The sequence below is a fragment of the Rhinoderma darwinii genome, chromosome 1, assembly GCF_050947455.1.
Source record: "Rhinoderma darwinii isolate aRhiDar2 chromosome 1, aRhiDar2.hap1, whole genome shotgun sequence".
Lineage (NCBI taxonomy): Eukaryota > Metazoa > Chordata > Amphibia > Anura > Rhinodermatidae > Rhinoderma > Rhinoderma darwinii.
This window is the reverse complement of record NC_134687.1, coordinates 44,613,850-44,627,529: the sequence shown is the minus strand read 5'-3', so window position 1 is coordinate 44,627,529 and position 13,680 is coordinate 44,613,850. Positions and strand designations below refer to the sequence as shown.

Here is a 13,680-nt window from a genome sequence, read left to right as displayed (position 1 = left end):
ATATGTTAAAAAGTGATTTATGTAAAGAAAATAATTTATTAAATGATCTCTTGGTATTTTTTTCAGTTTATGAAATAGTCTTAAGAAAATTGAGATGCCACACGTGTCCGGTAGCCGATTATCACCCCTGAAATAAACATGAATGCGCGACCGCTCCTGACATACGTGATTATGGGTGGCGGGGGCAGCTGGTGGCTGAATGAGCATTTGACCATCGGCGGCTCCTTATGTATGTGTAGATAAGATGTCTCTGGTCCTGAAGACACCGGCCCCAATGTGCCTCTCAACTAAAAAAGAGGTTGGGCGGTATTTGAGGTACACGCTAGGCCATGCCAACCTGGTTACACCTGGTCCAGGCTTGTGAAGACCAGGGTGGGGTAGACAGGGGGCCCAATCATGTCACCCAGGGGCCCACATAGATTGACACCAGTCTACGCCATAAATGTATATAGTCACCTACAGGATACACTTTCTACACACATAATAGCAGAGTACCCGCACTTATTTCGTCTACTATTCTCTTTACCAGCTGCTTTGCCCTCAAGTGCCCAGGCTGCCACCTTACATGAGATCTCCCTCCCGCTATGCCCCGGTGCCCGCGTCCGCTGTATCCCGACCTCCACCGTTCACCTTATTAACCAAGCGGCGTCACTGATAGGACGGAACCATTTCGTCAATCAAAGGGGGTTAAGATCCGATTCACGGCCGCTCCCCACCGCCGCACCACACGTATATGATGAGACGAGGCCGCACGTAGCGTTACGTGATGTGTGTATAACGCAGGGCTGAGAATTGTCCAGCTCTCTCTCCGGCGTCTTCTTTGTCACCCCCGGAATTGTATTTGGTTTGTGCCGGAGCTGCAGCCAGTGACGAGTCTCCAGTGAACATGGCGTCCGGTTGCTTAGCGCTGCTGTAAATCCGGTGTCATAATCCTACAGCCAAACACCGACCGGGAGAGCAACATGTCTGACTCCGAGGAGGAGAGCCAGGACCGGCAGCTGAAAATAGTCATTCTAGGGGATGGAGCGTGTGGAAAGGTCAGTATATAACCCACTATATCATATAGTATTGCTAGTATAACTGTATGCGATGTATCTATCACCGGCTATGTATCTCCTGCCACCCTACATTACCCCTGCCCTCCACCACCCTACATTATATACCCCCTGCCACCCTACATTATATACATTACCCCTGGCGTCCACCATCCTACATTATCCCTGCCACCCTACATTATATACATTACCCCCTGCCCTCCACCACCCTACATTATATACATTACCCCTGCCCTCCACCACCCTACATTATATACATTACCCCCTGCCCTCCACCAGCCTACATTATATACATTACCCCTGCCCTCCACCAGCCTACATTATATACATTACCCCTGCCCTCCACCACCCTACATTATATACATTACCCCTGCCCTCCACCAGCCTACATTATATACATTACCCCCTGCCCTCCACCAGCCTACATTATATACATTACCCCTGCCCTCCACCAGCCTACATTATATACATTACCCCTGCCCTCCACCACCCTACATTATATACATTACCCCTGCCCTCCACCACCCTACATTATATACATTACCCCCTGCACCACCCTACATTATATACATTACCACTGGCGTCCACCACCCTACATTATCCCTGCCACCCTACATTATATACATTACCCCTGCCCTCCACCACCCTACATTATATACATTACCCCCTGCCCTCCACCAGCCTACATTATATACATTACCCCCTGCCCTCCACCACCCTACATTATCCCTGCCACCCTACATTATATACATTACCCCCTGCCCTCCACCACCCTACATTATATACATTACCCCCTGTACTCCACCACCCTACATTATATACATTACCCCCTGCCCTCCACCACCCTACATTATATACATTACCCCTGCCCTCCACCACCCTACATTATATACATTACCACTGCCCTCCACCACCCTACATTATATACATTACCCCCTGCCCTCCACCACCCTACATTATATACATTACCCCTGCCCTCCACCACCCTACATTATATACATTACCACTGCCCTCCACCAGCCTACATTATATACATTACCCCTGCCCTCCACCACCCTACATTATATACATTACCACTGCCCTCCACCAGCCTACATTATATACATTACCCCCTGCCCTCCACCACCCTACATTATATACATTACCCCCTGCCCTCCACCAGCCTACATTATATACATTACCCCTGCCCTCCACCACCCTACATTATATACATTACCACTGCCCTCCACCAGCCTACATTATATACATTACCCCCTGCCCTCCACCACCCTACATTATATACATTACCCCCTGCCCTCCACCAGCCTACATTATATACATTACCCCTGCCCTCCACCACCCTACATTATATACATTACCCCTGCCCTCCACCACCCTACATTATATACATTACCCCCTGCCCTCCACCAGCCTACATTATATACATTACCCCCTGCCCTCCACCACCCTACATTATATACATTACCCCTGCCCTCCACCACCCTACATTATATACATTACCCCTGCCCTCCACCAGCCTACATTATATACATTACCACTGCCCTCCACCACCCTACATTATATACATTACCCCCTGCCCTCCTCCAGCCTACATTATATACATTACCCCCTGCCCTCCACCAGCCTACATTATATACATTACCCCCTGCCCTCCACCAGCCTACATTATATACATTACCCCCTGCCCTCCACCAGCCTACATTATATACATTACCCCTGCCCTCCACCAGCCTACATTATATACATTACCCCTGCCCTCCACCACCCTACATTATATACATTACCCCTGCCCTCCACCAGCCTACATTATATACATTACCCCCTGCCCTCCACCACCCTACATTATATACATTACCCCTGCCCTCCACCAGCCTACATTATATACATTACCCCTGCCCTCCACCACCCTACATTATCCCTGCCACCCTACATTATATACATTACCCCTGCCCTCCACCACCCTACATTATATACATTACCCCCTGCCCTCCACCAGCCTACATTATATACATTACCCCCTGCCCTCCACCACCCTACATTATCCCTGCCACCCTACATTATATACATTACCCCCTGCCCTCCACCACCCTACATTATATACATTACCCCCTGTACTCCACCACCCTACATTATATACATTACCCCCTGCCCTCCACCACCCTACATTATATACATTACCCCTGCCCTCCACCACCCTACATTATATACATTACCACTGCCCTCCACCACCCTACATTATATACATTACCCCCTGCCCTCCACCACCCTACATTATATACATTACCCCTGCCCTCCACCACCCTACATTATATACATTACCACTGCCCTCCACCAGCCTACATTATATACATTACCCCTGCCCTCCACCACCCTACATTATATACATTACCACTGCCCTCCACCAGCCTACATTATATACATTACCCCCTGCCCTCCACCACCCTACATTATATACATTACCCCCTGCCCTCCACCAGCCTACATTATATACATTACCCCTGCCCTCCACCACCCTACATTATATACATTACCACTGCCCTCCACCACCCTACATTATATACATTACCCCCTGCCCTCCACCACCCTACATTATATACATTACCACTGCCCTCCACCACCCTACATTATATACATTACCCCCTGCCCTCCACCACCCTACATTATCCCTGCCACCCTACATTATATACATTACCCCTGCCCTCCACCACCCTACATTATCCCTGCCACCCTACATTATATACATTACCCCTGCCCTCCACCACCCTACATTATATACATTACCCCCTGCCCTCCACCAGCCTACATTATATACATTACCCCCTGCCCTCCACCACCCTACATTATATACATTACCCCTGCCCTCCACCACCCTACATTATATACATTACCCCTGCCCTCCACCAGCCTACATTATATACATTACCACTGCCCTCCACCACCCTACATTATATACATTACCCCCTGCCCTCCACCAGCCTACATTATATACATTACCCCTGCCCTCCACCAGCCTACATTATATACATTACCCCTGCCCTCCACCACCCTACATTATATACATTACCCCTGCCCTCCACCAGCCTACATTATATACATTACCCCCTGCCCTCCACCACCCTACATTATATACATTACCCCTGCCCTCCACCACCCTACATTATATACATTACCCCCTGTACTCCACCACCCTACATTATATACCCCCTGCCACCATACATTATATACATTACCCCTGGCGTCCACCACCCTACATTATCCCTGCCACCCTACATTATATACATTACCCCCTGCCCTCCACCACCCTACATTATATACATTACCCCTGCCCTCCACCACCCTACATTATATACATTACCCCTGCCCTCCACCAGCCTACATTATATACATTACCACTGCCCTCCACCACCCTACATTATATACATTACCCCCTGCCCTCCACCAGCCTACATTATATACATTACCCCTGCCCTCCACCAGCCTACATTATATACATTACCCCCTGCCCTCCACCAGCCTACATTATATACATTACCCCCTGCCCTCCACCACCCTACATTATATACATTACCCCTGCCCTCCACCACCCTACATTATATACATTACCCCCTGTACTCCATCACCCTACATTATATACCCCCTGCCACCATACATTATATACATTACCCCTGGCGTCCACCACCCTACATTATCCCTGCCACCCTACATTATATACATTACCCCCTGCCCTCCACCACCCTACATTATATACATTACCCCTGCCCTCCACCAGCCTACATTATATACATTACCCCTGCCCTCCACCACCCTACATTATATACATTACCACTGCCCTCCACCAGCCTACATTATATACATTACCCCTGCCCTCCACCAGCCTACATTATATACATTACCCCTGCCCTCCACCAGCCTACATTATATACATTACCCCTGCCCTCCACCACCCTACATTATATACATTACCCCTGCCCTCCACCACCCTACATTATATACATTACCCCCTGCCCTCCACCACCCTACATTATATACATTACCCCCTGTACTCCACCACCCTACATTATATACATTACCCCTGCCCTCCACCAGCCTACATTATATACATTACCCCCTGCCCTCCACCACCCTACATTATATACATTACCCCCTGCCCTCCACCAGCCTACATTATATACATTACCCCCTGCCCTCCACCAGCCTACATTATATACATTACCCCTGCCCTCCACCAGCCTACATTATATACATTACCCCTGCCCTCCACCACCCTACATTATCCCTGCCACCCTACATTATATACATTACCCCTGCCCTCCACCACCCTACATTATATACATTACCCCCTGCCCTCCACCAGCCTACATTATATACATTACCCCCTGCCCTCCACCACCCTACATTATCCCTGCCACCCTACATTATATACATTACCCCTGCCCTCCACCACCCTACATTATCCCTGCCACCCTACATTATATACATTACCCCCTGTACTCCACCACCCTACATTATATACATTACCCCCTGTACTCCACCACCCTACATTATATACATTACCCCCTGCCCTCCACCACCCTACATTATATACATTACCCCTGCCCTCCACCACCCTACATTATATACATTACCCCCTGCCCTCCACCAGCCTACATTATATACATTACCCCTGCCCTCCACCACCCTACATTATATACATTACCACTGCCCTCCACCACCCTACATTATATACATTACCCCTGCCCTCCACCACCCTACATTATATACATTACCACTGCCCTCCACCAGCCTACATTATATACATTACCCCTGCCCTCCACCACCCTACATTATATACATTACCACTGCCCTCCACCAGCCTACATTATATACATTACCCCCTGCCCTCCACCAGCCTACATTATATACATTACCCCCTGTACTCCACCACCCTACATTATATACATTACCACTGCCCTCCACCAGCCTACATTATATACATTACCCCCTGCCCTCCACCACCCTACATTATATACATTACCCCCTGCCCTCCACCAGCCTACATTATATACATTACCCCTGCCCTCCACCACCCTACATTATATACATTACCACTGCCCTCCACCACCCTACATTATATACATTACCCCCTGCCCTCCACCACCCTACATTATATACATTACCACTGCCCTCCACCACCCTACATTATATACATTACCCCCTGCCCTCCACCACCCTACATTATCCCTGCCACCCTACATTATATACATTACCCCTGCCCTCCACCACCCTACATTATCCCTGCCACCCTACATTATATACATTACCCCTGCCCTCCACCACCCTACATTATATACATTACCCCCTGCCCTCCACCAGCCTACATTATATACATTACCCCCTGCCCTCCACCACCCTACATTATATACATTACCCCTGCCCTCCACCACCCTACATTATATACATTACCCCTGCCCTCCACCAGCCTACATTATATACATTACCACTGCCCTCCACCACCCTACATTATATACATTACCCCCTGCCCTCCACCAGCCTACATTATATACATTACCCCTGCCCTCCACCAGCCTACATTATATACATTACCCCTGCCCTCCACCACCCTACATTATATACATTACCCCTGCCCTCCACCAGCCTACATTATATACATTACCCCCTGCCCTCCACCACCCTACATTATATACATTACCCCTGCCCTCCACCACCCTACATTATATACATTACCCCCTGTACTCCACCACCCTACATTATATACCCCCTGCCACCATACATTATATACATTACCCCTGGCGTCCACCACCCTACATTATCCCTGCCACCCTACATTATATACATTACCCCCTGCCCTCCACCACCCTACATTATATACATTACCCCTGCCCTCCACCAGCCTACATTATATACATTACCACTGCCCTCCACCACCCTACATTATATACATTACCCCCTGCCCTCCACCAGCCTACATTATATACATTACCCCTGCCCTCCACCAGCCTACATTATATACATTACCCCTGCCCTCCACCACCCTACATTATATACATTACCCCTGCCCTCCACCAGCCTACATTATATACATTACCCCCTGCCCTCCACCACCCTACATTATATACATTACCCCTGCCCTCCACCACCCTACATTATATACATTACCCCCTGTACTCCACCACCCTACATTATATACCCCCTGCCACCATACATTATATACATTACCCCTGGCGTCCACCACCCTACATTATCCCTGCCACCCTACATTATATACATTACCCCCTGCCCTCCACCACCCTACATTATATACATTACCCCCTGCCCTCCACCACCCTACATTATATACATTACCCCTGCCCTCCACCAGCCTACATTATATACATTACCCCTGCCCTCCACCACCCTACATTATATACATTACCACTGCCCTCCACCAGCCTACATTATATACATTACCCCTGCCCTCCACCAGCCTACATTATATACATTACCCCTGCCCTCCACCAGCCTACATTATATACATTACCCCTGCCCTCCACCACCCTACATTATATACATTACCCCTGCCCTCCACCACCCTACATTATATACATTACCCCTGCCCTCCACCACCCTACATTATATACATTACCCCCTGCCCTCCACCACCCTACATTATATACATTACCCCCTGTACTCCACCACCCTACATTATATACATTACCCCTGCCCTCCACCAGCCTACATTATATACATTACCCCCTGCCCTCCACCACCCTACATTATATACATTACCCCTGCCCTCCACCACCCTACATTATATACATTACCCCCTGCCCTCCACCAGCCTACATTATATACATTACCCCTGCCCTCCACCACCCTACATTATATACATTACCACTGCCCTCCACCACCCTACATTATATACATTACCCCCTGCCCTCCACCAGCCTACATTATATACATTACCCCTGCCCTCCACCAGCCTACATTATATACATTACCCCCTGCCCTCCACCACCCTACATTATATACATTACCACTGCCCTCCACCACCCTACATTATATACATTACCCCCTGCCCTCCACCACCCTACATTATACCTGCCACCCTACATTATATACATTACCCCTGCCCTCCACCACCCTACATTATATACATTACCCCCTGCCCTCCACCAGCCTACATTATATACATTACCCCCTGCCCTCCACCACCCTACATTATATACATTACCCCTGCCCTCCACCACCCTACATTATATACATTACCCCCTGCCCTCCACCAGCCTACATTATATACATTACCCCTGCCCTCCACCAGCCTACATTATATACATTACCCCTGCCCTCCACCACCCTACATTATATACACTACCCCTGCCCTCCACCAGCCTAAATTATATACATTACCCCTGCCCTCCACCACCCTACATTATATACATTACCCCCTGTACTCCACCACCCTACATTATATACCCCCTGCCACCCTACATTATATACATTACCCCTGGCGTCCACCACCCTACATTATCTCTGCCACCCTACATTATATACATTACCCCCTGCCCTCCACCACCCTACATTATATACATTACCCCTGCCCTCCACCACACTACATTATATACATTACCCCTGCCCTCCACCAGCCTACATTATATACATTACCCCTGCCCTCCACCAGCCTACATTATATACATTACCCCCTGCCCTCCACCACCCTACATTATATACATTACCCCCTGCCCTCCACCAGCCTACATTATATACATTACCCCTGCCCTCCACCAGCCTACATTATATACATTACCCCCTGTACTCCACCACCCTACATTATATACATTACCCCCTGCCCTCCACCACCCTACATTATATACATTACCCCTGCCCTCCACCACCCTACATTATATACATTACCCCTGCCCTCCACCACCCTACATTATATACATTACCCCCTGCCCTCCACCACCCTACATTATATACATTACCCCTGCCCTCCACCAGCCTACATTATATACATTACCCCTGCCCTCCACCACCCTACATTATATACATTACCCCCTGCCCTCCACCACCCTACATTATATACATTACCACTGCCCTCCACCACCCTACATTATATACATTACCCCTGCCCTCCACCAGCCTACATTATATACATTACCCCCTGCCCTCCACCACCCTACATTATATACATTACCCCCTGTCCACCACCACCCTACATTATATACATTACCCCCTGCCCTCCACCACCCTACATTATATACATTACCCCCTGTACTCCACCACCCTACATTATATACATTACCCCCTGCCCTCCACCACCCTACATTATATACATTACCCCTGCCCTCCACCACCCTACATTATATACATTACCCCCTGCCCTCCACCAGCCTACATTATATACATTACCCCCTGCCCTCCACCACCCTACATTATATACATTACCACTGCCCTCCACCACCCTACATTATATACATTACCCCCTGCCCTCCACCACCCTACATTATCCCTGCCACCCTACATTATATACATTACCCCTGCCCTCCACCACCCTACATTATCCCTGCCACCCTACATTATATACATTACCCCTGCCCTCCACCACCCTACATTATCCCTGCCACCCTACATTATATACATTACCCCCTGCCCTCCACCAGCCTACATTATATACATTACCCCTGCCCTCCACCACCCTACATTATATACATTACCCCTGCCCTCCACCAGCCTACATTATATACATTACCCCCTGCCCTCCACCACCCTACATTATATACATTACCCCTGCCCTCCACCACCCTACATTATATACATTACCCCCTGTACTCCACCACCCTACATTATATACCCCCTGCCACCCTACATTATATACATTACCCCTGGCGTCCACCACCCTACATTATCTCTGCCACCCTACATTATATACATTACCCCTGCCCTCCACCACACTACATTATATACATTACCCCTGCCCTCCACCAGCCTACATTATATACATTACCCCTGCCCTCCACCAGCCTACATTATATACATTACCCCCTGCCCTCCACCACCCTACATTATATACATTACCCCCTGCCCTCCACCACCCTACATTATATACATTACCCCCTGCCCTCCACCACCCTACATTATATACATTACCCCCTGTACTCCACCACCCTACATTATATACATTACCCCCTGCCCTCCACCACCCTACATTATATACATTACCCCCTGCCCTCCACCAGCCTACATTATATACATTACCCCCTGCCCTCCACCACCCTACATTATATACATTACCCCCTGCTCTCCACCAGCCTACATTATCCCTGCCACCCTACATTATATACATTACCCCTGCCCTCCACCACCCTACATTATCCCTGCCACCCTACATTATATACATTACCCCTGCCCTCCACCACCCTACATTATATACATTACCCCCTGCCCTCCACCAGCCTACATTATATACATTATCCCCTGCCCTCCACCACCCTACATTATATACATTACCCCTGCCCTCCACCACCCTACATTATATACATTACCACTGCCCTCCACCACCCTACATTATATACATTACCCCCTGCCCTCCACCAGCCTACATTATATACATTACCCCTGCCCTCCTCCAGCCTACATTATATACATTACCCCTGCCCACCACCACCCTACATTATGTACATTACCACTGCCCTCCACCACCCTACATTATATACATTACCCCCTGCCCTCCACCAGCCTACATTATATACATTACCCCTGCCCTCCACCACCCTACATTATATACATTACCCCCTGCCCTCCACCAGCCTACATTATATACATTACCCCTGCCCTCCACCACCCTACATTATATACATTACCCCCTGCCCTCCACCAGCCTACATTATATACATTACCCCTGCCCTCCACCACCCTACATTATATACATTACCCCCTGCCCTCCACCACCCTACATTATATACATTACCCCTGCCCTCCACCAGCCTACATTATATACATTACCCCCTGCCCTCCACCACCCTACATTATATACATTACCCCCTGTACTCCACCACACTACATTATATACCCCCTGCCACCCTACATTATATACATTACCCCTGGCGTCCACCACCCTACATTATCCCTGCCACCCTACATTATATACATTACCCCCTGCCCTCCACCACCCTACATTATATACATTACCCCTGCCCTCCACCACCCTACATTATATACATTACCCCTGCCCTCCACCAGCCTACATTACCCCTGCCCTCCACCACCCTACATTATATACATTACCCCTGCCCTCCACCAGCCTACATTATATACATTACCCCCTGCCCTCCACCACCCTACATTATATACATTACCACTGCCCTCCACCACCCTACATTATATACATTACCCCTGCCCTCCACCACCCTACATTATCCCTGCCACCCTACATTATATACATTACCCCCTGCCCTCCACCAGCCTACATTATATACATTACCCCTGCCCTCCACCACCCTACATTATATACATTACCCCTGCCCTCCACCAGCCTACATTATATACATTACCCCCTGCCCTCCACCACCCTACATTATATACATTACCCCCTGCGCCACCCTACATTATATACATTACCCCTGCCCTCCACCACCCTACATTATATACATTACCCCCTGTACTCCACCACCCTACATTATATACCCCCTGCCACCCTACATTATATACATTACCCCTGGCGTCCACCACCCTACATTATCTCTGCCACCCTACATTATATACATTACCCCTGCCCTCCACCAGCCTACATTATATACATTACCCCTGCCCTCCACCAGCCTACATTATATACATTACCCCCTGCCCTCCACCACCCTACATTATATACATTACCCCCTGCCCTCCACCACCCTACATTATATACATTACCCCCTGCCCTCCACCACCCTACATTATATACATTACCCCCTGTACTCCACCACCCTACATTATATACATTACCCCCTGCCCTCCACCACCCTACATTATATACATTACCCCTGCCCTCCACCAGCCTACATTATATACATTACCCCTGCCCTCCACCACCCTACATTATCCCTGCCACCCTACATTATATACATTACCCCTGCCCTCCACCACCCTACATTATATACATTACCCCCTGCCCTCCACCAGCCTACATTATATACATTACCCCCTGCCCTCCACCACCCTACATTATATACATTACCCCTGCCCTCCACCACCCTACATTATATACATTACCACTGCCCTCCACCACCCTACATTATATACATTACCCCCTGCCCTCCACCAGCCTACATTATATACATTACCCCTGCCCTCCTCCAGCCTACATTATATACATTACCCCTGCCCACCACCACCCTACATTATGTACATTACCACTGCCCTCCACCACCCTACATTATATACATTACCCCCTGCCCTCCACCAGCCTACATAATATACATTACCCCTGCCCTCCACCAGCCTACATTATATACATTACCCCCTGCCCTCCACCACCCTACATTATATATATTACCCCCTGCCCTCCACCAGCCTACATTATATACATTACCCCCTGCCCTCCACCACCCTACATTATATACATTACCCCTGCCCTCCACCACCCTACATTATATACATTACCCCCTGCCCTCCACCACCCTACATTATATACATTACCCCTGCCCTCCACCAGCCTACATTATATACATTACCCCCTGCCCTCCACCACCCTACATTATATACATTACCCCTGCCCTCCACCACCCTACATTATATACATTACCCCCTGTACTCCACCACACTACATTATATACCCCCTGCCACCCTACATTATATACATTACCCCTGGCGTCCACCACCCTACATTATCCCTGCCACCCTACATTATATACATTACCCCCTGCCCTCCACCACCCTACATTATATACATTACCCCTGCCCTCCACCACCCTACATTATATACATTACCCCTGCCCTCCACCAGCCTACATTATATACATTACCCCTGCCCTCCACCACCATACATTACCCCTGCCCTCCACCACCCTACATTATATACATTACCCCTGCCCTCCACCAGCCTACATTATATACATTACCCCCTGCCCTCCACCACCCTACATTATATACATTACCCCTGCCCTCCACCACCCTACATTATATACATTACCCCCTGTACTCCACCACACTACATTATATACCCCCTGCCACCCTACATTATATACATTACCCCTGGCGTCCACCACCCTACATTATCCCTGCCACCCTACATTATATACATTACCCCCTGCCCTCCACCACCCTACATTATATACATTACCCCCTGCCCTCCACCACCCTACATTATATACATTACCCCTGCCCTCCACCACCCTACATTATATACATTACCCCTGCCCTCCACCACCCTACATTATATACATTACCCCTGCCCTCCATCAGCCTACATTATATACATTACCCCCTGCCCTCCACCACCCTACATTATATACATTACCCCCTGCCCTCCACCACCCTACATTATATACATTACCCCCTGTACTCCACCACCCTACATTATATACATTACCCCCTGCCCTCCACCACCCTACATTATATACATTACCCCCTGCTCTCCACCAGCCTACATTATATACATTACCCCTGCCCT

General features: G+C 48.8%; 1 protein-coding gene across 2 annotated transcripts in view; it reads left to right on the top strand.

Annotated features, from left to right (window-relative positions):
- The first annotated feature begins 690 nt into the window (after window positions 1-690).
- RAB28 (RAB28, member RAS oncogene family) overlaps window positions 691-13,680 on the top strand; it is a 139,378-nt gene continuing 126,388 nt past the window's right edge. Inside the window, exon 1 of one of the 2 annotated variants that reach the window (XM_075858195.1) lies at window positions 691-1,037. In XM_075858195.1, the coding sequence (XP_075714310.1) occupies window positions 963-1,037 (75 nt within the window). In that variant the 5' untranslated portion in view covers window positions 691-962. The remainder of the gene's footprint in view (window positions 1,038-13,680) is intronic. The other variant, XM_075858186.1, reaches the window with a different exon arrangement.